The 27,530-nt window shown below is 39.4% G+C and overlaps 2 protein-coding genes across 4 annotated transcripts in view; one reads left to right on the top strand and one right to left on the bottom strand.

The window, feature by feature from the left end:
• The first annotated feature begins 254 nt into the window (after nt 1-254).
• Nucleotides 255-3,830, top strand: SPC25 (SPC25 component of NDC80 kinetochore complex). 2 transcript variants are annotated; one of them, XM_062005069.1, is made up of 7 exons: nt 255-301; nt 786-943; nt 1,029-1,094; nt 1,851-1,997; nt 2,154-2,258; nt 2,537-2,635; nt 3,615-3,830. In XM_062005069.1, the coding sequence occupies exons 2-7, from the start codon at nt 790-792 to the stop codon at nt 3,752-3,754; spliced, it is 711 nt and encodes a 236-aa protein (XP_061861053.1). In that variant the 5' UTR covers nt 255-301; nt 786-789; the 3' UTR covers nt 3,755-3,830. The 2 variants fall into 2 exon arrangements, with proteins under 2 accessions (XP_061861053.1, XP_061861054.1); XM_062005070.1 differs by lacking the exon at nt 255-301 and adding an exon at nt 640-711.
• A 16,727-nt stretch (nt 3,831-20,557) lies between these two features.
• CERS6 (ceramide synthase 6) overlaps nt 20,558-27,530 on the bottom strand; it is a 126,949-nt gene continuing 119,976 nt past the window's right edge. The window contains exons 9-11 of one of the 2 annotated variants that reach the window (XM_062004886.1): nt 23,569-23,725; nt 22,542-22,569; nt 20,558-20,715 (exon numbers count right to left, since the gene is read on the bottom strand). In XM_062004886.1, the coding sequence (XP_061860870.1) occupies nt 20,558-20,715; nt 22,542-22,569; nt 23,569-23,725 (343 nt within the window). Of the gene's footprint in view, nt 20,720-22,541; nt 22,570-23,568; nt 23,726-27,530 lie in introns of both variants that reach the window. The other variant, XM_062004888.1, reaches the window with a different exon arrangement.

Below are 27,530 nucleotides of genomic sequence, written 5' to 3'. Positions count from 1 at the left end.
CTCGACCCTGGCTCCGAGCAGCACCCAACCGCCCTTGAGAAACGTCTTAATCGGAACCGCCACTCCCCAGAGACTCCCGGCCGCCTCTCCCCGGCAGCATCGGCCGCCACCGCCTCCGCGGCCCGGCCGTCACCACAGCAACAGCGCCTCAGCTCCCGGCACGCCCTGCGCCTCCCGTCGCGGCAGGAAGGACGGCAGAGCCAATCGGCGCTGCTCTTGTTGCGAGGTGGGTGAGGGGTGGCGCCCAGTTAGAGAGCAGCCGTTAGGGAGGCGGGAAGGCGCCAGCGGTTCGAAAGCTGCGGTGGGTGCGCGCGTTTGGTGGCCCGGCCCGGCAAGCAGACAGACAGGCACTGCGGCGGGGCTCTCGGGGCCGCAGCGGTCTCGTCGGGTGCAGAAGGGGGAAGGTCCCCATCCGGCCCTCGGTCCGGGCTGCGGGCGTGGGGAGGGGGCCCGGCTCGATGCGGGCCCCGCGGAAGGATGACGAAGGGATGTCGCGGAGCTGTGGGGGGCTGCCAGGAGCCTGGAAACGGCCGTCGGTGACGGGGCGGTGTGGGGCCTCGCCTCGCTGCGGGGCAGATAACCTGTCGCTGGCGGAGTCGCAACAGAAACGCGGCTCCCTCTGTCATTGCTGTTGCGGTATCGGTAACAACAAGAAGCACTTGTGGGAAGAGGTCGTAAAAAAAACCGGAGGGGATAAAAACAGCCGTGAAGGTCTATCTTGTGAGCTATAACTGCTGCTGTTGTCTTGTGTCTTGACACTGCATTTATTCACTTGTTTATTGCAGCACTATGGCTAATATAAAGACAGAAGATGAAATAAGCCTCTTTGAAAGTGAAATGAAGGAGTTTTGGACCAAACTAAAAAGCATTTATGGCACTGAACAGATCAATCAGACTTTAGCACTAAGAGATTCATGTAAGGAGTCCATAAAAGTGCTTTCAGGTACAAAGGCTGTGTGTTCCTGTTACCTCTGCTTTTTCCAAGTTATCAAACTTTTTCGGATAACTGAAATAACTTTCCATTACAGAAAAATGGTCCAAAAAGCTGAAAGAAGGGGACCTGATGATCGATAAAATTCAGGAGTATAGCAATGGTACAGTATGGTCTTTTATTTATTGTGTCTAATTGTTCTAAAATTAACTTAATACAGCTGAATAATATGTTTAAGTGTCTATTTTAAAAGGTAAACAACAGCATCATAATGAAGATAAAATTAAAACCAAACATATTTGGTCAGTTACAGGAAGTAAAGTGCAAGTCAAAGCCAGCTTATTGAAAAACTTCATTGATGATGTAAAAAAATAAAGGTCTGGTAACAGTTTTCTGTGTAGTAGCTTTGGTGCTAAAATATTTAAAACAACAAAGTATCAGTCTGTAATAGGAAAAGAAAATTGCTTAGTGAAGTTAAACATTTTGAGAGTACTTGTGCATCTTCCATATTACAATAGAATATAATCAGTCTGTGATTAACTTCTCTGAATTTTGTAGCTAAACAAAAGTATCAAGTAAAAATAATTGCAACTCTCCTATCAGCAAGTGTTTTTTATTCCTCACTGTCAGGTTGTTTGTCTGAGGACAGATCCACCATCCTCCTGCTTTGCAGATGTATATCGTTCTGGCACTAGGAACAAATTGCACCCAATTGAAATATCAGAGGAGCTCCTTAATAGTAGCTTCTCTTTTGAGTAACTTCCACTTTAAGCTTCTATTTGATGGTCTTAATGCAGTTATGCTTATTTCTCTTTTCAGCTGAGATAGCATGCATTTCACTAGGTTTTCTTCAAATAACTCACCTCAAAGCTGAGACCTAATTAATCAGCTGTCTATATATTTTCTTGCCTCCTTTCAGAGATTCTCCAGCAGAGCCAACGCATATCAGAAAAACAAGAGCATTTGATGGCTGTGAAGTCTAACCTAAATCAAGAAGAGGAGCAAAAGAAGAACTTGACTGACAGTATCCAAGAGCTTAAAGAAGAGTTGATGAAGAAAAAGGAAAGTAAGTAAGCAAGCAAAGGATAATAAGTACATTTTTCTTAATTAGAGGAGGAATGGTTTTCAACACTTGCTCTTGATGGGCTATTCCTGCTGTTCTAAGGACTTTTTATATGCTTCTTTGACTATGATACTTATGGGGGTTTTTTAAAAATTCTAGTAATATCTTCTAAAAACAAAGCTGCTAAGGAGAGAGTGGAGCAACTGTGCAAGTCCAAAGTGTTGTTTGAAGAGCGGCTTGGATTGGAGATCCGCAGAATTGACAGTAAGTTTCTGTAGTTTCTTTGTGCAGTGATCCAGTGTGGTTCGCGTCGGGTTGTGAAGAACATACTGGCTTACACAGCTGAGCTCAGGCATTGCCCTTGTCTCTCAAATGTCAAAATATGGTATGTTAATATGCGTTTGTCTTTCAGAGAGACCATGTTAGCTTAATTTGTCCAGTGTTCTAAGAAAATTAATTGAAACTGTAGCTTTGTATTGTGGAATCTTTTTCCAATTGTGACTCTCCAGCAGAGGTGTTAATTCTATTTGTGTTTTCTTTAGATGAACAATTACAGTTTATATTCAGACACATTGACCACAAAGACCCTGACAAGCCCTATGTGTTCACCCTTTCCCTAAATGAGCAGGGAGATTATCAAGGTATGTGAATTTTGAATACCTAAGCAAGAGGACAGGATGTAATTGTTCCTATTTGATAAAAGGGGGAGAGGAATAAAGTGCAGTTTACTTGTGAGCTTTATCTTCCTGTTTTCGAGTGAAAAATATTGCAAAAATGGTAATATACTTTAAGCTTCTCATGTTAATTTATATGAAATAACAGCTGCTTATCTTTACTCCCCTCCATTTGTGGGGTCCTTTACTTTGTGTCAAGCAAAGCAAGAGAGAGCAGAGATATGCACAGATAGATAAATACTTCAGTTTGCCGCTTCTTCCCTTTATGTAAGTTGAGTGTTTATGCTGACAAGAATATTTCAACCTATTTGAGAAACCTAGAAAAGATTAAAAACAAGTTGTGTCGCACAGGAGACAGATTCAAACTTGAAATGCAGCATTCCTCTGCTGTAAGAGTACAGCCTCTCAGATCTTAAAGCAGGTTTCGCAACACAGATCTTAGTTATGAAGGACAGCAGTGGTAATTCGAGTGCTGTGCTGAGTAGCTTCTGGATGGATGCTACTATTGCTCTGCTGTGCCTCTAGATATGGGCTCTGTAGATTTCTGTTTTTACTACTTCAGAACTAAACTGTGCTGAAGTTAAAAGCTTATCACATGCTGGGCTACATCAGTTTCCGCTCTGCCTGCCTGCAGGGCAACAAAAATGTATAGGAAAGTGGTTTCAATATTTAAACGGGCTATGGATTACTGGGAATTGCTGTAAAAAATCAATGAGCACAGCACTGAGTGGGAGCTCTGAAAATCCAAAAAAAGTGTAGTTTTTGAGGCTTTGTTTTTGAAATAAAATTATGTAATAAGTTACTCAAAAAATGCTGGGGGAAGCTAAAACATAGTAAGATAACAAACTATGTTTGTATTGCATAAGTGTGGAGAAACACTGATAGTGCATTTTTTAATAATTAATTTTTAATAATAGTCTAATTTTCTGGAAATTTGTCATTTTAGTGACTTCCTGTATTCCTCCTCTGGACTGTATAGCAGAATTCCAGCTCAAAGTGAGAGAAACAAACAATTTTTCTGCATTTGTTGCCAACATCAGAAAAGCTTTCACTGCTTTATCTTATAAACAGCCTGCATCAAACTAGCTTGTACCTCTCTTTCTAGCTGTAGAGCACTCTTTCCTTCCTGTATTGTGAAATAATGTATTTATCCATGTCTTACTCTAACTTTCAAATAAAGAAAATCAATAAAAATGGTATTTTAATCCTTTGCGCTGTAGAGATATTTTTCATAATTCTTTGAACAACATTTTAATCGATTGCTTCCTTCATTGAGTGCCTCTAGACCTGTAAATTTTGATCCAGTGCCAAGTAGCTTAATGACGTAGTGATCTCTGTTTAGCTACTTGTCCTGGGTTTGGCTGGGAGACAGTGAAGTTTCCGCCCCATAGGGCTGTGTTCTTGGATTTGTGCTGAAAACAGCATTGACAAACACAGCAATGTTTTGGTTATGGCTGAGCAGGGTTTGCACAGTACCAAGCCCCTTCCTGCTTCTTTCTCTGTCCTTACAGTGAGTGGGCTGAGGGGAACACAAGAGGCTGGGAGGAAGCAAGGGCCAGAAGAGCTGACCCAAACTAGTCAAAGAGCTCTTCCATACCATGGAGCTCCTGCTGAACAATAAACCAGGGAACATGGCTGGGTGGGGTGGTAGCCTGCTGCTCAGAGACGGGCTGGGCTTTAGTCTGGGGCAGGTGAGCAACTGCATTGTGCATCATGTGTTTTGTACATCATTTATTTTCCTTTTTCTGTCTTGTTAAACTGCCTTTATCTCAACTGATGAGTTTTACCTTTTTTTTTTTTTTTTTTTTCTGATTGTTTCCCCAATCCCAAGGGGAGGGAGGGAGGGAGCAAACAGCCCTGTGGTGGTAGCTGCTTGCCAGGCTAAACCATGCCACTACCCCTGGAAGATATTCAAAACCAAGTACTTTCTGTAATTTATGTTTCTCTTCCAAAAACACAGAAGTGACTTTCAGGTGTGTATGGGGTTGGAAGAGGCCTGAAACCTACTGAAACAATGCACTGGAGCTTAGCACTTACTTCAGTTACCTATGTCACAGGTCACTAAACTTTTATTCTGTCTCATACTCTCCAGTGTTATCACTCATTTCCGTGCACGTAAATCATCCAAGTTTTTGTCTGGATGCCTATTTCTGTTGTTAGTAACCATTTGATGAGTGTGCTGTTCTTGAATAAAGTTCTTCAGAGGACCAAGCAGGAACTTTGATTTGATGAGAAATCGTAGAGACCCAAAATAGGAACCTGTGGGTTACAGCCAGCAAAGTTCTGACTCCAAAACACTGGTCAAACAGAAGCACTGACCTGAACCATGAGCTGCAGGGGTGAATGAGCCTTAATGTTTTATTGGGTATGTTTTAGAACAGACCAGTCATTCTGCTTTATTGTATAAAGCACATTGCAGTGCAGGACTATTTATCGTTGTCAATGGAAATCTTAAAACACGGAATATAAGGTATTAAGGTACGAAATACACATGTAACTTATCTATAACTACTACTGTATCTTGCAGCTTTTCCAGGAATCTGTCACTGCCACAGTACTCAGCTGGGATGAAAATTATTCTTTTTCTATCTTATTTGTAAAGCCTTTTCACAAAACATTTAAATGCTGCATCAAGAAAGAAAAGTATTTGTTGGATAACACAGTTCAATTAAAAGCTTACTAAATTCTGTTCTGGACATTCTAGTGAAGTAAAAGGCCATGGGAAAACTAATGATGATCCCTCTCAAAACAAACACAAAACCACATACATTAGAATGAAACAGTGTAAAGAGTAAAAATACCCAACAGTGAAAACTGTGAAAAAGTATTTGGTGTTCTAATATTTACTAAATAATGAAAGTAATCTTCAAACTATCCGAAGAACGTTATAAAATGCTTTTCAATAAAAACAAAACCAGAATATTGTCTGTGAAGTGAAAATTCTGTATTTAAAGTAACTTGTCTCAAAGCATCTGTGACCTGAGTACCCTGTCTTCCCTGCAAGATGCAAGTGCAGTTAACTTCAAGTTTATACCCCGTGCACCTACATTGGCATTTCCTATCAGGAGTGGACTTTTTGAGTGCATGTCCCCATCCTCACCACTTAGGTTCACATCTCAAATGCAAACTGCATTCCTTTTGGAAGGAAACTGACCTGTGAGATGCAGACATAATGCTTTCCTGCAGGTAATGTTCTGTAGTCTGTAGGACAGACCAGACCTGGTCCAAACCAGCATTTGCTGCAGATGTTACTCTTCCCTGTTTACTAATATAAGCACGATATTAATTTTGAAGCATACTCTGCCCTTCTCTGCCTGCCTATGCCCAGCAACTCTTAGTTGCTCTGGAAAGTAAGAACTTCAGGATGTTCAACCAAATATTTTACAGCTGTTGTATGGAAGCAAAAAGGCAAGTAATACACAGCCAGCCCATTTTCCTGTTTTCAAATGGAGTTGTTTATTCATTAAAGGTGTACATATTGCTGACATGCATATTTATTTGATTTGATCATCGTTGTGGTGGTTCAGGCCTCGCTGGGTCCTAAATAACCAACAAGTTTTTCTGTCACTCCCCATCCTAAACTGGACAGAAAGATCATTCAGCAATTAGTGTCACAGGCAAAACAGACTCAACTTGGGGAGAAATGGTTTTATTAATGAACAATCAGAAGAGAGCAGGGAAAATGAGAAATAAAACCAAATCTTAAAACACCTTACCTCACCCGTCCTTCTTCCCAGGACTCCTTTCCACCCCATCAGCACATAGGATGGGGAATGGGAATTGTGGTCAGATCACTACAGATGGACTTTGCTGCTGCTGCTTCTCAGGGGGAGGCCTCCTCACTTCCCACTGCTACACTGTGAGGTCCCTCGCATGGGAGACAGTCCCTCAGAAACTTCTCCAACGTGGGTCATAGAATGGCAGGGGTTAGAAGGGACCTTTAGAGATCATCCAGTCTAACTCCCCTGCAGAAGCAGGGTCACCCAGATCAGGTTGCATAGAACATGTCCAGGAGGGTCTTGAAGACCTCCAAGGAAGGAGACTCCACAACCCCCCTGGGCAGCCTGTGCCAGGGCTCCCTCACCCTCACAGTGAAATAGTTTTTTCTTATGTTTAAATGGAACTTTTTGTGTTCCAGCTTCATCCCATTACCCCTTGTCCTGTTGCTAGCTACAATAGAAAAAAAGGATGTCCCAACCTCCTGACACCCACCCTTTAGATATTTATAAATGTTAATAAGATCCCCCCTCAATCTCCTCTTCTCCAGTTAAAACAGCCCCAATTCTCACAGCCTTTCCTCATATGAAAGATGTTCCAGTCCCCTGATCATCTTGGTGGCCCTGCGCTGGACTCTCTTCAGCACGTCCCTGTCCCTCTGGAGCTGGGGAGCCCAGAACTGGACACAGGACTCCAGATGAGGCCTCACCAGGGCAGAGTAGAGAGGGAGCAGAACCTCCCTTGACCTGCTGGCCACACTCTTCTTGATGCATCCCAGGATGCCATTGGCCTTCTTGGCCACGAGGGCACATTGCTGACTCATATTTAGCTTATTATCAATCAGGACTCCCAGGTCTCACAGACTGTGAGTGGATCTCTGATCCCAGTGGGCCTCCATGGACCACAGGGGCACAGCTGCCTCACCATGGTCCTCACCACAGGGAATCTTTTCCAGGGCCTAAGCACCCTCCTCCACTGACCTTGGTATCTGTGAAGATGTTTTCACATTCTCCCTCCCTGTTGCTCCTGGTGTTTAGCAACTATGCAGCATCTTCTTCCCCTTTTCAAGTATGTGATTCACAGAGGTGTGACCTCAGTCACTAATTGGCCAGGCCTTGGTCAGTGGTGGGCCCATCTTAGAATTGACTGGCCCTGTCCTTATCAGCTACACGGGAAGCTTCTGGCAGCTCTCTGTTTAAAGAAGACACCACTGTACCCACCCCCCCACAAAAACCCCCCACACACAGACAAAACCACTACAATCATCTTCTGAAGATTAAAAAAACTGAAACAACCTGAGTAACAAAGACAAATGCTCAGACTTACTGCTGTTTTCTTTTCATGTTCATCCCAGGCCTGAGTATTTAGTTTATTGCTTCTAACAAAATGACTTTGCCAAGATTGGTGTGCACAGAACATAAAATACATGACAACCACTGCATTGAAATTTACATTCTGAGAAATTACATGCTAGAAAAGATGATGTGCCTGGTTGTGTATATGCCTAAAGCAAGATGTAAAGTTTGAAATCTTTATTGTGTATGATTTAAACATTTACAGCTCCTTTTGGAGCTTGAATAATAAACCTGCTTATATTTGACAAGGCAAATCAGATGCAGATCTTACTTCCTCTGAAACAGAGCCAGGCATTCCAAGAGCAGGTAAAGCTAGGAAAATGTACACAATAGATTTGTTTCTTTGCTTATCGTAAAATATGAATTAAATTGGCTTGTGACACCCCTAAAACAGCCTTTATGCTAGCTGAAGGTTGGTCTTAGAATTTTAAAACCTTTGTGCTCTTATGGAATGCACTTAGTGCTTGTAGAACTTCCCACACCTGGCTCAGTGGCAATTTGGAATTTTCTGTTTGTTACAAAGCTTCACAATATAGTGATAGCCAATGCTAGCAAGGACAACTAGGATAATACTATACACTGACCCAGCAGATAGAATTATTGGGATCCCAGACTGGAATGGCCCAGGGAAAACTCTTGAGCTCAAAACCAGTATGCAGTTTAGAGACTGACACACAATCAACCAGCCTCCTTCAACTGGTGCTAGTGCACTAGCTATTAGCAGGATCTGGCTTGTTATATCTGGCAGACGTAGATTTATTTTAGTAAAGGTCAGGTTTCTATTTTCATAAATCAGTTTATCCAATCTTGAATGCTGCTTTCCCTTTCAAACTGTTGATCTTTACTTAGGTACCAAGAGTCAAGCCTGAAATGCATGGGCCATCAACTAATACTAACCTACAGTAAACTGTACCTCATCAAGTGGATCTCATAACATAATTAAAAAATCTGGATAAAAAGGTGTTGCATTTACTAGATATTGGAAATACACTGTGAATTTAAGGACTGATGGAAAGACAATATAATATTAAATTTTAAATGCACATAATCACAGAATCACAAAATCTGAAGGGTTGGAAGGCACTTCAAAAGATCATCTAGTCCAACTCCCCCCGCCAGATCAAGACCACCTAGAGTAGGTTACGCAGGAAGTCATCCAGGTGGGTTTGGAATGTCTCCAGAGAAGGACACTCAACAACCCATCCAGGCAGCCTGTTCCCGTGCTCTGTAACTCTCACAGTGAAGTTTTTCCTTATATTTGGAACCTCTTATGCTCCAGCTTTTACCTGTTGCCCCTTGTCCTACCATTGGACATCACTGGTAACAGCCAAGCTTATCAGTCACAATACCTGTTTGTGTGCTAGCTGGGGATCAGATTTCAAAATAAACTGAATTACTGTAAAAGTCCTTCTGGCTAAGAGAACAGTTTTATTACACACCTACTCAACCACGAGTGGAGGTGGTTAAGCACAATTTGTTGACGTTTTTGATAAATCCTCTTGGATGCTGCTAGACATATTTTGAAAAGCCAACAAACAAGTATTGGCTATACTTGTGAAAATTAAGAAAGACATGGAAGTAATGATGTGCTTCTGTCTTACTACAATTGTGTCATATTATTTACTGTCTTCTCAAATGCTTCAATAAACCTAAGTTATCCAGTACCTTGTCTAAATTAGTCCTGTCATTATAATATTCTAACCTCACTTTCAACTCATTTGGGTGATTTATAACTTTTTAAAAGCCCTGTTGAACCTGATACATAGATCACCTAGTCCCACAGGCAGATAACAGTACATTTTTAACTGTGTAAATAAACTACACAAAACATTTATGGTAATACTCTTACCTCTTCAAAAGCAATTACATCAGGCTATACTACTGAAATAGGATTGTATGCCTGATGGGTTGAGGGAAATGGCTGTGGCTGACAGACAATGAGACTCCACTTGTTTTGTCCTTCTTATTATCACTAATCACTCTTAGAATATACAACACCCTTTGGAATCTTGAGCTTATAAACAAGTTGTTCTAGCAGAAGTTGAGGTAATGAAGCCTGATTTCCTACAGATCTATGGTTTTGTCCTTAAACAGCACCATTCTCTTCCCTGCAATATCCCACTTCTCCTTGTACTGCCTCTTGCCCAGTAGAGAACCAGCACCATTCCTGAGTTTTGCCAGTGTAGCCTCCAGTTGGCTGCTGCTAAAGCTGCAGGATATTGATTGCACTCAGCCTATCCTTCCTCCAGTGCAGAGCACTGGGCTCTTATTCTCTGCTTTACCAGGCTGCTGATCTTTATTACACTGTAGCTGCAATGCAATCTCCTTCTCAAATTTGGGCTAATTGAGCAACAAGTTCAAGAGTTGTCAGGGAGGCTGACATACTATGCTAAAAACAGTGTACAATCACACATGCATGTAGTGTTTTTTTATATGACCTATATATTTTTAAGTGGCTATGCACTGACATGATGAATGAAAGATATAATTAGTATTAATTTGATTTCCTCCCTCTTCAGTCACAGCCTGTTGAACAATGCTAATTGCTATTGACTCACCTGTTCCATGACTGTTTGATGGATAACTACAAGGAAACATGCTCTCTGCCTGACTTGCCTCAATGGATTCTTTTGTACTATTAGATTGTGGGCTTAGTTCTCACTATCTTATATCTTCTACACCAGAGCTTCAGCTGGGATAACTGGCTTGGCAAAGAAACAGGCCCATTGAACAAACATCAGCTCTGCATCATTACTGTTTTGATTTAGAAGAGTGCTGCACTTTACATTGATGGCAATTATCATAAAGGATTCCAGGCATTTAAGAGCAGACTGCATACGTTAACTTTTTAGCTAGGCAAAGAGTAGGTAGAAGTGATAGAGGTTGACCCTGTGGGTGGTATGCTAGCTGGTATGCTAGCTGTCTAAGTTAAAGCACAGTATGTTCATGTAAATACCTCATAAGTTAAAATAAAACCAGGCAAATAAGTAATACTTCACTTTCCAAATGAAGCTAACACAAACTTGCCTGTCTGACAGCCCCACTAATGGAAAGACAATGCAGCAATTGGCAATTGTATTCTTCTACATTAAACGTTAGTATCAGCATGACTTACTGGCCTGTATTTTCCTAGGTTTGGTGCAAAGGCAGACAAGCCATCCAGTAAAATTAAGTTTCTAAAGGAAAGTGGGAAAACCTCTTCTGACATGCAGTCCTCTAGGGTGCAGCAATTACTTGTCATTTTAGTCTTTCTTACAGGGCCTGAGCACCCTCCTCCCTCTCCTTCTCCACTGACCTTGGTGTTCCACATTCTCATTCCCTGGACTGTCATTTTAGTCCATAATTCTGACAGTCTGATTGGGACTGTATTACAGTAGGACTACCTTCACTAACTGCTTTGCTAATAGCATCATGATAAATGAAAATACCAAATTTGCAGCCAAAGTTCATGCAATTTACATGAGAGAGCCAGCCTGCTTTCCTCAGCAGCTCCTTTGGAAGTTGTCCTCAACTATATTGATTGGTGCAGAACCAGAATTAAAAATTTGCATCCAGTCTTGCTTTTGATTGTGCACTAATCCTATTCAGATGGCAGCTGATGTCACTGTTTTTCCTCTTTCCAAATTAATTTTTCTCTTTCCAAATAATATAGTTGGCATTTTATATCAGTTACCTAGCAAATCTTACAGATGAGTTCTTATAAAAGAATTCTCCCATGCAAAACAGTTCTGTCTGTGCTTGATGCTTGGACTAGTTGGAAGAGTAGCACAGACCATAGAATCACAGAATGGTAGGGTTGGAAGGGACCTTTAGATATCATCTAGTCCAAACCCCCTGCAGAAGCACGTCCACCTAGATCAGGCCGCATAGGAATGCATCCAGGCAGGTCTTAAAGACCTCCAAAGGAGACTCCATAACCTCCCTGGGCAGCCTGTTCCATTGCTCCATCACTCTCACAGTGAAATAGTTTTTTCTTATGTTTAAATGGAACTTTTTGTGTTCCAGCTTCATCCCATTAAGACCATCATACCTTAACTGTGAACAGCCTCAATGGTTCATATGTTCTTTATGGTCTAATTTATTTGAAAAAATTGATTCATTTTCTAGGTAACTGCTATGAAAGTGGAACAGCTATTTAAAGAACTTTATGTGAAGAAGCAGCTGCTTCTAGTCTGGACAGCAGTCCTGTCTGCTTTTTACATCCACTCGGACCAGGTGATACCACAACTTGCGACATCACTTTCTCATCACTGCTAAAGGACCAAATGTTGAAACTTTAAGTGATCTAGACTACTAACATGCAAATCCTTTTCTGGATTAGGTTGTCCCATAAAACAACAGCTACGGGCACTGATCTCACTTGGAGATTGTTCAGTGAGAAACCACATATAAAAATGAGATATGGTAACATCTAAACACTTTGGATTGAATCAAGTTTAAACTAAAATTTGACAAGAGACTAAATAAATATAAAATGCAAAATAGCAAGCAAGCCCTTCTGGTAAGAAGCAGCTTTTTCAAAGATACCTTAGGAGAGCAACAGTAATTAAAACTACTGTTACTGGGAGTTAAAAGGTGAGGTCATCTTTAAAACAAGCTCAGAAACAGGACAGAAAAACAGGACAGAAAGTTGCTAGTTAGGTTAATGCAGGAGGGAGCTGATGCAATTTTAATTAGGAAGGATCACATTCTAACTCTGAATTTCAGAATGTTAATGTTTTTTGATATAGAGAGACTGTAAAAGCTTCCCAAAATACAGCAAGAAATGTTACTGCCATGTAACTGTACAGGAGCCTTGCTCAGTCCTGTGTTGGAAAGAGTGAAAAATAAACTGCATAATATTTTCTAGGGAGAGGAACTTACACTTGGAAGTGTTTTGAAAGTGTTAGAGGTACAATGGTGCTTTTCAGATGTTTAAGAAAGTGTATTAAATTTGGAATGTAAATATATGATGCCACTAAGTAGCTTTAAAAAATACATTACCTTTTCATCTAATTATTGAACTTCAGCACTAGCATTTCAAGTTGGTCATGCTCTCTTACACATACAAACTAAAATACCCAACTATTTTGTAATACTTGATTTTGTATTGCACTTTTCAGTCTCTAAAAGCTAACAGTTCTGTGTCACATCTCAGCAATTCCATTTGAAAATCAGAACCTTACAAATATCTGAGTGTTGCACACAACACTGCATTTAAGCAATTCCTCTGCATTTAAGCAATTCCATCAATGGCTTGGCAGACCCAGAGCTGGAGAAGATGGGTATGAAACACTTTCAAGTGTGTTTTATCCTACAGTGATAAAGCCATCTTCTTTGGCAGAAGCTGAAAGGTGTGTGAGCCTCACTCTCGCTCCCTGCTGCATTCCACAGCAGAGAGGCCTCCTGTAGGCACTGTTGTCTTCTGCTGGCAGAGCTCCGCAGAGTTAGGCCTGGCATGGCACACGTCTCAGGTACACCATTACTCTGCTTAGTTAATACATAGTTATTGGGGGTTTTTGATTTGCTATGCATAAAGAGGATTTGGATTATGGGAATTAACTTCGCTTAGCGCTGTGATCTCTGCATTATACAGTCCAGGAGGGCTGTCATTGATGAGAATTCAGAATATGCAAGTTGGCCCTGTGTGCCTTCCAGTTTCATACCTATTACACATATAAATGCTCACTTGGTGCCACTCATACTTTTTAATATTGAATGTGTTCACATTTTAAAATTTCCTGTGGAAAACAGCCTGTGATGACCATACGAAAACCACCCCAGACTCCTTCATATCTGAGCAGAAATTAGCATAGTCATCTATGAAATCCACTTAAAGCAACCCCACCAATAAGGGTAGGCAGTGTAAAATCTGTCAAGGGACTGGACTTGCATCTTGAAGAACTGGGTACAAAGACCACCAAAAAACCCACCGTAAATGAGCATAATAGCAACACTCTACCAATACCAGGAGAGCCAGGACTAATGCTGAGGAGTAGAAATCTCTCCACACAAACTCCGAGTGTCTGTCCATCACAGCATGATGAGCTACTGAGCCACACAGCAATTCACCCATCTGGCACAGTTACACATTTGGATACCTCCACTCACTTTCTGAACTACAGCAGACCAAATTAGTACCTTTTAGCTCTTCTAAAGCAGCAGAGACCTCCTCTCATCTCCTGAGAACTACTGTGTTTCCTGTACAGAGGGACCTTTATACACTTAAAAGCAGTACATAAAAAAAATCTTGCGCTTTTTCACATTATTGTGAGCCATTTTATGTATGAAGTAACTCTCTCTTGTGCTACATAAGTTGAGGGGCATACATGTAGGAGGAATCAAAAGACATTAGATATAAAACTGGACTAATTTCCACATAATTAAACCTTTTCAATAAACAAGAACTTAAATGCCATATTAAATGCATTACAAGATTATAGCTTGGTATTATCAGAGAGGCAAATTAACAACCAAGGTAATTAATTCTTTATACACAATGCAAATCCTCAGGTTTCCTTCTATTCTAGAGGCAAAACTTCAACTGATATGTGGAGATTCCTATGTAATCAGTATTTGTGCCATGACAACTGTTGTCTCAAATTTCTGCTGAAGTTGTAAGAATGTTTTCATGCATCCCATTTCTAAGTACTTCTTCATCATCTGTTGTTGCTGCACCACAGCCTGCCTGACAAAGGTATTTTGTAGGCCTTACTTTGATGAGTGTACAAAGGCGATTCCGGCTCAGTGCATTGCTACACATAGATAGCCCCTTGCATAAAATAAACCACCACAACAAAACCTTTTACTCCTTCAAGCAGGTTTGGTCTGCTCTAATGGTACAAGTCTGAAAGAGGCAGCTCCCTTGGCAAAATCAGGAGCTGCAGCTTTTGCTCAGAAGAACTACTGTACAAGAGCAGCCCTCTCACTTCCAGTAGTAATTGGTAGGTAGGTGATGCCTTGCTGACTGACAGTTTAGCCTGAAACGTGTGAATGAACATCTACTTTTAAGAAACTCTAACCATCTAGACTGGAAAAAGACAGCTTTTCCAAAGTGGCTCCAGCTGGACATTAAAAAATTATTAACATGCAAAATTTTACTTTTCACAACCTAGAAAAATGTCTTTTTAAGAAATAAAAATATTTTACTTTGGATAGAGATAACCTGTCCTTCTAACACTTACTATTACACACAGTTTCATATAAGAAATAGCGTAAAATGCTGCAGTGACAAACTCAGTAAAGACACAGTTGGGTCTGCTCTAAAAGTGCTGTAGCCTTCAGAGTGGATAACAATCTTTGAGTGAAAACAAAGCCAAATGTTGTTTGCATTTCATAGAAAAGAAAACAGACACTATATTCCTAATAGTTATGTTTATTATGAAAGTGTCTCCAAATTAAAATAGCCCACAATATTGATTGGTTCCAGAGATTTTATGAGGAATAATTATTTTCCATTTAAAAAACCAACCAAACAAACCCAAACCCAACTGAGTTAAACACAAAATAACTCCCAAAGTTCTACGCAACAGCTATACATGAAAGGACTTCTAGCTAGCACATCACTGTGTCTGAGACAGTGGAGTTCCTACACATCACTGCATTTCTGAAAGAGTTGCTCAAGCACCGGATTGTCATGGAAACACAGGTGAAATAGTGTCATCAACCTCACCCTGACTTGAAACAGGCAGTCAATATGCACGGTACGGTATGAGAGATCATGTATAAAAGTTGAACCTTGGGACTGGAAGAAGCTGAAACTCAACAGAAGCCAGAAAATGTGTTTTGTTGCACAGATCTTTTTAGGTCATGTAAGACAATAATTTCTGCCTTGTCTAAGATATATGATTGTTGACATGGCTCCAAAACATAATTTACAGTATTTCCTCCAGTTTTCTAATTGAAAGCAATTTCAAAGACCGAGAACTCTGTATAGACACACTCAAACACTGTTTTTTCATCGCAACCACAATCAGAAAGCTTTACAATTTAAAGCCTATACACTTAACGCTACTTTTCCAAACTTCCACTAGTGCTTTTTAAAAAGGAAAGAAAAGAAGAATAAGGTTGTCTTACTGAAGTTCCCATCAGGTCCCTGTTCCAAATCAAAACCAGTCAAAACAAGTAATATAAACTGTTTTTGCTTTATGGTTTAAAGGCAACTGTAGTTTACAGAACACTGAAGTTAGGCCTAATAGTGTCTACATTGCAGGAAGAGTTAAAAGTATTCGATAGCTCCTTTTGCACAAACGCCACAAGAGATAGACAATAGGAAACATACAAAAATGAGTTGTAGCAAAGAGAATAAAAAATACCAAAGCATCAACTGTAGAAAACCAACAGTAGCCCATATTTCTCTGAGAATACAGAAGGCTGCAGAAATGAGAAAAATGAAAGAAACAGGCATCAGGCTTCCTACTAGAATCTTCTGTGTAAACACATGCAGTGTTTAAATCATTCAGTTTTTATCATCACTGACATTTGCTGTAGGGTAATGGCTTTTGCCATCGCATCCCATTCTGAACCAGGAAGTTATTTTCACCTGAAACAGATGCAGATTTAAGACAAGAATCACTTCACTAAAGCAAAGCTTTAGTGCATGTACATGTCTCAGAAAAAGGATTTGGCATTGGCAATCAAACAAGGCTGAGACAGAAGCATATGAAGCTGTTACATCAGTTCCAATTCTGCTGGAATCATTAAATAAATAACACATAGAAAAAATTACAAAACAGCAACAAGGAAACAGCATGGGACACTTTGGTATTTTAGAACTAGTACTATGTAACATTGATCAAGATCTAAAAGACTCCAATGTCCACCTTTGTTATTTGATCAGATATTTATACCATTTTCTGTAATGTTTGTTTATAGTTTTTTAATGAAAAAAAACCTCAACCTACCATACATTTTTCTTTTGGTACAAAATATGTCAATATGGGAAACAGTAAACAAAGGGAGACCTGAATCTTACTGTACTATATTCTGGACTAGCTAAGGAGAGAAGACAAATTCTTACTATTTATTTACTAATAAACTCCACATATCATTTCCTCATTTTTCTACTTCAACATCTCAACCACTATGTCAGGTACTGTACTATAAAAAGGGAGCATAGAAGTTGAAGACAAATAGGTTATAAAGTACAAACCCTCATTTCTAAAATGACTGAAATGACAATTCTATAAAAGGTACAAATACACAGAACCTTTTAAGATCGCATATTTACCATGAGCCATGTGAATCATTTCAATCAATTTCCCAGAATATATGTGATTATCTTCTAGATACTTGATGACCTCCAAAAGCACCTTGAAAAGTTTTTCGGCAGAGAAGCAAACAAATTCAAATGAAAAAAAGAAACAGCTGCATGACATTCTCTTTGCAGTGGAAGATGAAGCCAAACTTTTGATAGCCATTGGTTAAAACAATGAACCAAAACATGCTGTCAAGTATGATCACTAAAACTCTTGGTCCTTCCCACTAAAGACAGAAATAATTGTGTGAATTTTTAATTGTCATAAAAAAATCTGTAGCTTGAACATTTAATGATCATTTAGCAAAGATTAATGAAGTTCACAACACTTTTTTACTCTTATCGCATTTCCCCAGAGGTGTCATTTGAATCTCTCATCTCACTTATTTTCCAGACATATCTGTATTAAGTTTATTCTAGGCTGCTAAGAATGGACTCCAAAAAGCCAGGTTTATAAAGAGATAAGTCACTGTGAGTCAGTTCAACCATGTTAACTGCATGCGTGCTTTAGTACATCATAGGTGAAACTTTGGAGCATGTACAGAGATGGGCAAGAAAGCTGGTGAAGGGTTTAGAGAACAAGTCTTATGAGGAGTGGCTAAGGAAGCTGGGGATATTTATCCTGGAGATAAAGAGGCTGAGGAGAGACCTTCTCACTCTCTACAACTACCTGAAAGGAGGCCGTAGAGAAGCAGGGGTCGGTGTCTTTTGCCAAGTAACAAGTGATACGACATGAGGAAATGGGCTGAAGTTACACCAGGCAAGGTGTAGATTGGATACTAGAAAGAGCTTTTTTGTCAAGAGGGTTGTTAGACACTGGAACAGGTTGTCAAGGGAGGTGGTTGAGTCACCATCCTTGGAAATACTTAAAATATGTGTGGATGAAGTGCTGAAGGACATGATTTAATTGTGGGCTTGGCAGTGTTAGATTAGTGGTTGGACTCAATGGTCTTAAAGTTCTTTTCCAACCAAATAATTCTATGAAACTGAATTTAAACCTTAAAAGAAGAGTTTCAATTGAAGTTGCATGATTTAACAGTGGGGATACACTAAAAGCATATGTAGTCAGCAATGGGAAATCATCTTAAGGGTTGTAGTTTTGACTGTATGTCTGAATTAACACTATAGAGCATAGCTGGGGAGGACTAACAGTGTCCAATGGTATCCAGCCTCTCACACAGGAATTGTTATTGAGAATTGTCCCTGTGTAAGACAAAATATTTTGCCAGAATGCGGTTTTTGTAACCATCTTTGCAAAAATGAAATGATCGAGTGGAGGTAGTAATCAACAACATTAAAGAGGTGTGTTTAAACTACTATTCTCAATTACCATCGTAGCAGGTCAGATTTCTGAAATTACAAAGTTCATCCAATATTTCCCAGGATGCTTTTGTTTTAAAATCTTGGTATTCTCTTGACAGTCATTATTAAACAACTGCCACTTCGAATACTGTGGATGGGATAATCTATTGCAATCAGTGTATTTTCATATGTACAACCTGCCCTGCAGTTGTTCATACAACTGTATGAAATCTGAGGCACGGGAGACAAATGAGAAAAATTAGAGGCAGAGAAACATTCAGGGAAGAAGGATATTTATATATCCCTTGCTCCCTCAGATATACTCTTGGACACATAAGGTACGCAGCTGCTTAATTAGAACCTTACCTGGGTTTTTCAAAAGATGCTTTGTGGGCAGTAAAACTGACAGCTCTTCTTCAATCATTTAAGATTTGTCAGTTTTCTTATCTTTATTGTCCACTAAATGGAGGTATTGTTTTCATTCATACCATTCTGCTCTTTTAGCAGATTTTTTTTACTAACACACAAGGGTCCCAATTGGATAATAAAGGTTTCAGAAGTTTTCAAGAGTGACCAGTAGAACAGGACTAATCTCTCTTTTTCAAAAGAAAGTAGTGGTAGCACAAATTTCTTCAAGAGTCTGTATAAAATAGAGCCTTTACATATGTTTTATGGCTATTTGCATAGGTGGAAGGAATCAGAAAGATTTCCTGGCTTAGAGTTCCAGCTGAACATGGCACTCTAATCTCTTTGTATATAGAAGACATACTGTTACATTTTTTTTTCCTGGTTTGTTCCTTCCTCTTTTTTTTACCACTTTTTTTTTCAAATATATATATAAGTCTTTGGTCTTTAAGCACATTGGTTCTATGTGCACATACACAATACTGTTGAACAGTAGGTTGCATAGAGTCTGTTACCCAAGAACCTTGCCTACTTTTGGCACTGCTGTCACAAATCACGGAAAAGTGAACTCCTGCAAGAGTTGTACGATCCTTAGCATCCTACATCAAACTTTGATCTAGAGACTGGAAGAAGTTTGTATATCATGTTTAAAAAGATGTTTATTTTGGTGTTACTTTGTCTTCTTTGGGACACAGTTTGTAAATCTTGTATGAAAAGAGAGTAAAATTATTTTACAGACATCCTTAATTTTATTTGCAGGGGTGATGAAATAATGCTGAGCATTCAAAGTTTGCTGTGAATTAAGTTATGTGAATTTTGCTCAAGTTTTCATGCATTTAAAGTGAACTATTTCTAGTAACATATAACATTTTGCCTTCTCTCTCTTCACCCTTACCAAGAAAGTGGCAATAATTGCAAAAGCAATACCTAGACTGCGTCTGAGGAAGCAACCAATATTTCATCTACTGTTTTTTCCATTACACCCCCGCTCTCATCCATCTGAATGTGCAAGAACAGTTTCAGGAGTGAGGTCTGAGTTCACAATGGTGCACTTGAACAAGCACCTTTCAACATGGAATCTCAGCAAAAAGCTAAAATCTGTATAGGTCAAAAATTTCAAGGGGGAAAAAAAAAGTAAGAATGAGTTTATCCTAGCTGTTGACATCAATGCTGTTGGGTATTTGCACAACAAATCAAGTCTACTTCTAATGTAATTAAACATCAAATTGAATTTTAAATTATGCTAAAATAATTTCCCACAATTACCACAGCTTTTTTTCCCTGAATTGCTAATTGACCACATTATCTACTATTTAAAATATCAATCCAGTGTTTTAAAACTTTGTATTGGAGGAATGGCCACTGTGATTTGATAGGCAATTTCAAAACCAGCACTTTAAAACACAAAGATAGCAAAAATATCTGAAATGAGTAAGAATCTATAAAGCTATGTTCTATCTTACTGTAAGTAGCAACTATTACTTATAGCAGACTTGGCAAAAGCAACAGGAATGGACAGAAGGTTTTGAGTGTGATAGTCTCCACTACTGAGAATCCCAAGAGATAAAGTTGGAGAATGGATATTCCCTTTTGTCCGGAAGTTCCCAAAAGAATAAAAAATAAATAGTATTTCAGAGACAGTACAAGTGAAAATACTGCTCCCATTGTGTCAGTTACATACACATACAGCATGCCTACGTATACAGAATGGTGTGTTGTCTTCATTCACAAACAGGAAATATGGCAGTGCGCTATCAGAATGCTCCTAATTTTTTCTGATGCTGAGATACATGAAGAAACGGCATTCACAACTTACAATTTACTTCCAGTAGCAAACAGTTCATTCTGTTCATGTCTCATGATTCAACTCAAGGATTAATGCTCCTCTGAGCAAGTGCCACCAGTAAGATACCCGTTTGTCCCATTGGTACCGCTGGTCCCATTAGTGGTGATAGTGCTGTGTGCGGTGTTTGAACGAGGTACTGTTTCTTCCTCATCTGAGCTTGACTCTATGTCACTTCGGTCATCCTTTGCTGCCTGTAGAGTTTGAAGAAAAAAAGCAAGCAGGAGGTGATTGTAAGGAAACCACTGAACTTTTTGGTTCAAGAGAATCAGAAAATTCAACCAAGTTCAACCTAGCCACAGTCTCTCTGCCCTATTACTACTATTTTATTACCTATGTTTCCTTTGGGATACTTCTCTTTGACCTGATAATACAAAACATTCAACCCAACTACCTTCCTCTTACCTCCCAACTCATTCTCAAGAGTAGGCCTTTCAATGAGTTCACAATCTATCCATGCTGTGCTGGTTGCCACATTGGGCAATTACAATTGATTTCACTATGGTGAATACAGAGAATTTAGCAGGAGCAAAACACATACTGAGAAATAAATAAAAAAAGAAATAAAACCAACTAAGAACAGGGCCACTGCACGTAATTTTTTGCTTACAGTAATTTTCCTCCACTCCAGAAAGCCCTCATGACAATTCTGCTCTCCAGCTCTCACCTCAGAAACAGCCATTTGCCCTTGGGACTACCAATATTGCTACCATCTTTGCAATATCAGAAGACCTGAGCGACACTATTTGGAACATAAGGAAACACACAGTTCCCATATACCTCCTAATAAGTAAAGTTTTTAATGTCAATGTCTATCAAGCTTGCAATTCTGACAGTTGTGAAACTGGACTTCAGCTAAGGTAAAAAATTTGATTCCCTACATACACGGCTTTAATTCACAGATTACTTCAATCTATTTTATATAAAAAGACTTCTATAGTAAAGCTGTTGGGGATAGAGAAATACACTTAGAATTTTACTTTTATCAGACAGAAGAGAACGGTCCCAACACAGGATACTGAGTGCCTGTGATTGATGTGAGGGCAGATCAGATTACTGAAAGGTTCTGTGTCATCTTAACTCTCTTATTAGATTCACTGCCAGCCCTTCTGCTAGGGTCCCGTCCTGAAGCCAAACAATCAGAAGATTCTATGCTGCAGCTACTTCTCTTAAACATGTGATCTGCTCCCTTTATTTTTTAAATGCAGCAACATAAGAAGGTCTTTGCACTTAAAACATGAAAACAACACATCTTGCAGTATGTCGTTCTCTTTGTTCTTTCCCAAATCAACTCTGGAATCATTTCTACAGGAGTCTAGAAAAATAGATATCTAAGTTTATGAAACTCCTCAGCATAACTGTGAATAAGAAATAGATGAACAGGATTAGTTATAAATTTAATGTTAATGAATTGTTTTATAAACTGAGCTGTTCCAAAGGTGAACAACAGTAGCAAAAAAATAAAATAATAACTAAGGATGAAGATCTACTGTAAGATATCTGTAATGTGATGTGAAAATACTCCATATTTCACTGGGAAAATGGAAGGAAAAGGACTGTGAATGAAGAAGTTAAGATTTGAAGCAAGAAGAATCCTTCTCATATATGTCATACATATGAATCTTCAACATGGACACTGTCTTACTGCAAGTGCTTACTTTGGTCTTGTAATCTAAATTTTCTCCTGTGCAATTGTTTGAACTGAAAGGCAGAGGACTTATGCTCTCAAGTATGCTTCCTATATGGTGACAGAGCAGCTGCTTATCCTGCTGATATGTATGTGTAAAAAAAGATTGTAATATAATATCACACAGATACTATAAAGAGAATCAGGTTTGAATGGTATCAGGCAATGCATAAGCAAGGAGTAAGAATGGCACTTAAAGATTGCCTTCATTTAAATATGTAAACACAAACAAGGGATCAAAATACCAAGCAGAAACTGCGCATTAAAAAAGCTCCACAAACACCAGTATTGTGCAGAATAAATATTTTGCATAGTAAATTTAAAGAAACTTACATGCAAGGGGTTCCACTTCCCAGCCTTCCAGCACAGCACAAGGAAAAGGATAAACAACAGAGTAAGATAGAGTACAAAGTATTCTTGGAAGTCACTGATGTAATTCAGGCAAGACAGCTGAGGCTAATAATCGCTAAAAGCAGAGGAGACTGAAGTGTGGCTTCCAGGCAAAATACAGTTCATGAATGCACTATCACTCAGAGTGAGTTGCAGATTCCGGGCTCCATTCAGTACAAGGCTGAGCTCTCTGATACGCTCATGGAATGCAGTTTTCTACAGAACAATCCCATTCACTTTGAGGGCGATCACATCTAAAACATCTACTCATGTGTTGTACTCTTTAAGGCCAAAATACTCTGTATTTTATGTGGTCTGTAGGTGTTAGTTCTATCATCTAAATGTGAGTGCTGTACCTGCACAGCAAGTGTAATGGGGCTAGCATTTCTGTGCATTATATTTTCCTGTAAAATACAACCAGGGCAGCAAGACACTAAACTTTATCCCAAATGGTCTTGCTGTGGGAATCCTAGAAAGCGCTCTTTTGCCCTTCACAGAACCTCATTAATACCAAAACCCAAAAGAGGCTGTGATTTGTAACTTTGCCACTAGCAAAGGCAGCTGAATTTGAGTTTGTATTATTATAATTATCACTACCAGCTGGGAAATTAGCACTTTGTTAACAACTGCTGCAATGCATTAAAACAGAACTGGCAGCTCCAAGAAAGCAGTTTACTTGTTGTTCTTTTCAATCTGATTTCCCTAAGGTAGTTTGGGTCACTGTACAGATTATAAAAATGTGTGGAGGTATATATAAATACAATGCTATAAAGACCATATTAACTCATCTGACATTTGTTAAGAATGGAAAAAGGTTTCCCTGAAAGGAAAGGAGAGATTACATAAAACAACATGTGTCTTATGTGTTACGGATTAGAAAGAGAAAGTAACCAAAAAGTCATTGAGCCTGTACTGATATTAAAAAAGTTAAAATCTTAAACATGAAAAAGAATTGTGCTGGCTTACCTTGCCCTTTGAAATAGCTTTGTAGGCTGCTTTTATGATTAAGTAAGACCAAAAAACGTGGAGAATTTGAAGAATCACAAGCATCACATTGAAGACCCACAAGGCAGGAAAATTGCCCAGAGCTTCATACATTTCAAACAATGTTGCATTTAATATCCTAGAAGAGAAAGAAACAGAAAAATAGTAACACTTTCCTGAAGCCAGCAATCTAAAAGAAGCCCTTTTAAAATCAAGTTGACAAGTACTTGTCTAGATGAGATGGATCCACATGGACAGCCAGTTCTCAGAGCAGTAGTGACTTGGACTGAATCACACAGGTGTCTCCAGAGAGAAACACCACCAAAACGTTGCTTTCAGTGTTTAACTTCATTTTGCAAACATCACATATAGAAAACAAAGATTTTCAGTGTGCATTTCTTCTTTTATAAAGCTAGCAGGTGTTGGTTGTCTCAAATATCTCCTTCCCTGATTAATAACCAAGACTACTTTATTCCATTTTTTTTAATAAAGCTTTCCACTCCAGCTGCCTCCAGTAGGGGTTTAGTGTCCCCGTATGAGCACATGCTAAAAGCATGTATGAAGGCTTTTATACTGCAGTATAGCTCATGTGCAGTACCATGTTCTTCATACCATGTTCCCAGGCTGTGTCAGTGAGCTGCAACCTCTCCCACATTTACATGAGACAGATGTGTACCAAGAGCTGGGCAAGGCTCCCCAGGTATTCTCATCTGAAGCCCTCTCTCTCGAACCCATCTCAAAGCCAATGGGTTTATTTCAGTGTACACAGCTATGAACGTCTTTGCACTTTTGGTATCAGCGACTTGAGTGATGTTCTATGTGTAACTGAAAACTGTCTGAGACTCTTCAAGTGAGCCTTCAGCAGCATGTGAAACATTGGCAGGATTCAGTCTCTCATAGGGTTTTCTGAGAAGGAGGGTTGGGGATGAGGTGGAGATGGAGTGGGGAGGTTTGGCTGAGTGTCCCAACATAAACTCTTACTTAGTGGTAATCTCAGCACTAACAGGAATCCAAAGTCAAAATAATCAACCAGTCAAGCAGCTTAACCCTTGAGTCTCGAACATCCTGAGTGTCTGCAGATGGTGTCTGAAGAATATTTTTTTACAATGGAGGTGCTGAAACATTCAAACAGGTTGCCCACAGAGGTGGTAGATGGTTCCATCCCCACTCCATCCCTCCATCCAAGGTCAGGCTGGATGGGGCTCTGAGCAACCTGATCCAGCTGATGTCCCTGCTTATTGCAGGGGAGTTGGGCTAGACGACCTTTATAGGTCTCTTCCAACCCAAACTGTTCTACGATTCTATGAAATTCAGGCAGTTCTAGAAACTTGAACCAAGTTCTTGAGAATCAATGTTTCAGAGGCAGGTAGGAACAAAGATGTTATAACATGGTTTCTGACTTTGTGAACTTTATTCTGCCGAAATACTGTACCATGGCAGATGATTTCAATCTGGACCTCAGCAAACAGCCTGAGATCAGACTGGACAACAGACAGTTGAAACAAAAACAGTTTTGGAAACAAATAGTTATCTACAAATGTTTGTTAATTAGGGGAGAAAAAGAAGGCAATATAAGGAGTTGTCAGCCTCGATCCATTTTACCCGATGGTGTAAATATTCATTAAAAAGTTCTTTTTGTTACCATTTAACTCCCCTATAGCCACTAGATGGCACATTTAATCCAAGGAAACAACTGCACAGGTCTGCCTCTGAAGGCAAAGGCAGGAGGTGGAACTGAGGTCCTCTGAGCACTTTTGAACAGCACAGCTCTCTGTTGTCAAGTTAGTGATACTGGGCTCAGCTTTCTAATAAGTAATCACATTTGCCACAAGCCTTTCCAACAAGAAAGAAGTATTCCAATAAGAAGTATTTACAGTATTGTAAGTGTTCTTCCCATACGAAGTATTTACAGGTAGCAAACCTGGAATACACCATTTAGTGCTAAAAATTCATGTGTATGAACAGCATTGGTCAAAAATCAGGCAGTGATTTCTAGTATACTGGCCTTAGTACTGTAGGGCATTCATAACAAATCTTCTACATTTTTATTTTTTGCCTTCTTACACTAACTGCATGTTTGCTTCGTAATTTATTGAAAGAAGATGTTTTATAACCTTACTCTACAGCTGTGTTTTCACACTCTCTTCTGTTTATGAAGTGAGCATCAGAAAAAGAAACTGTTTTCCGGTTTGCAAACCCTTGTCATATTATTGCTTCTGTCAGTGAAAACTCTTCAGTCTCAGTTTTGTGTAACTTGTTCTGCCATTGGTAGCTCTATGTGGCACAGCAATACATCACTTTACAGTTCAAGGAGATGCTCTCATGCATATCAAAACACAGCTGTAGGCAGCACTGGTTCACTTCATCAGTACTTATTCTAGTTCTAAAAACTGTATCAAATTCAAACTTGAAATCAACAACTCCTATACGTAAAATTACCTTTGTTGACATCCACTGTCTTTTTCTTATGTCTAAAAATGTCACCTGCTCGAGAATTTTACGTGCAGTTTCTACAGGTTTCTGTTTGTATTTTCATTCACTGGACCAAATTCACTTCTGAGGACTTCTATAAGAGTCAAGTCAAAAAAGCATCATCGGAGATGCAGATGGCCCATTCATGCAGAAGTGAAAATATCAGGAAGACAGCAAAGCCAAAAAGAGTGCTTCTGGTTTCAAAATGAGTCATCTACTGCGTATCAGATATAGGAAATAAGCCATCATTGAAAAAGTAAATCTCTTTCTAACCTGCTGATGTCTAGCAAACCAAGGACAGGACTGAAACTCTCCATTAAAGTTACATAAAGGATCTCACTAATTGCTCAGCAATGCTAAGAGGAGTCAGTGAGCTGACATGGTGGCTAGGCGTGCAGATGGAGCTAAAGTTATGTCTAAGCACAAAGGACTGAGGAGAAAGAAAAATGGGAAGAAAGCAAATAAAGTTTCTCTCAGAATAAATCAATTCTTTCATGTCAGAAGTCTGAAATGGGGGGAAAAAGCATAAGGTTAGTGGGTATACTACAAAGAGAAATTCTACTTGTTGAGAAGTAGGGAGAGAAGGTTAGACAACTTTCCACCAATTCCACTGAAAGGATTAAACTGAAGCATTTTAACCAACTACAGGAACCAAAAAAAGCAACATGAGAATTGATTATATGAAGGAGAAAGTGCCTATAGCATGTATACGCAAAGAAATCTTAGGTTCAAACACTCGAAAAGATGACCAGACCCTTAAATCTGGAAACACGTTTGCTGGAATTTTTCAAAGGTCTCCAGTTTTTTAAATCTCAGATTTTCAAAATAAATGGTGAAAACACTTATTCTTGGCTATCTGACTTGAAACAGCTGGACTTGATCTCACAGGGAGAAATTACTTTAAGCTGCAAGTACTCTAAGTACTCTACCTCTCTGAAAACTTTAGTCAGCAATTCTCACATCCCTGCAATTTGAAACAAAATGTTAGCTTCTGCTTTTGAAAATAGGTTCTGGGCTGCAGCAATTTTTCTGAGGCACTGAAAGATTTTGATAGCTGGACAAAACAACACAGTCTCATGGAAGGTATTCTTCCCTCACTGAATACACTCCAAGCAGGGTTGTGCACCTGGATGCGTGAAACTCTCATTTTAGCATCTTGAATTAAGTAGTGTGGCTGATGAAGGCAAATGAAAACAAATTCACCACTTAAGATCCAACCTATTCTTACACAACTCTGTGGTAGTCTTTCAGGAATGCTATCACAGTGTCTGAGCCATTGGGAGGGATAGTTTTGTACTTATTGTAATATCACTCTAATTGAACACTTAGAATAAAATTAACACATTTTCAACAACTACTAAACAACCAGCTGCATTACATCCACAGTAACATATGTTTTTTCTGTAACTCTTTATCTAGTGAGTGAAGCAGTACTTGGGAGGCCATGGGCAACAAGCTCATACAGTGACTTG

This window comes from Colius striatus, chromosome 11 (genome assembly GCF_028858725.1).
Source record: "Colius striatus isolate bColStr4 chromosome 11, bColStr4.1.hap1, whole genome shotgun sequence".
Lineage (NCBI taxonomy): Eukaryota > Metazoa > Chordata > Aves > Coliiformes > Coliidae > Colius > Colius striatus.
This window is presented reverse-complemented; position numbering and strand designations above follow the sequence as displayed.

Bases quoted from the DNA above. Each gene is read 5' to 3' on its own strand.
- SPC25 (XM_062005069.1), top strand. From the start codon at position 790: ATGGCTAATATAAAGACAGAAGATGAAATAAGCCTCTTTGAAAGTGAA. The intron at 1,095-1,850 runs GTACAGTATGGT...GCCTCCTTTCAG, and splicing joins AATTCAGGAGTATAGCAATG to AGATTCTCCAGCAGAGCCAA. The intron at 2,259-2,536 runs GTAAGTTTCTGT...TGTTTTCTTTAG, and splicing joins GGAGATCCGCAGAATTGACA to ATGAACAATTACAGTTTATA.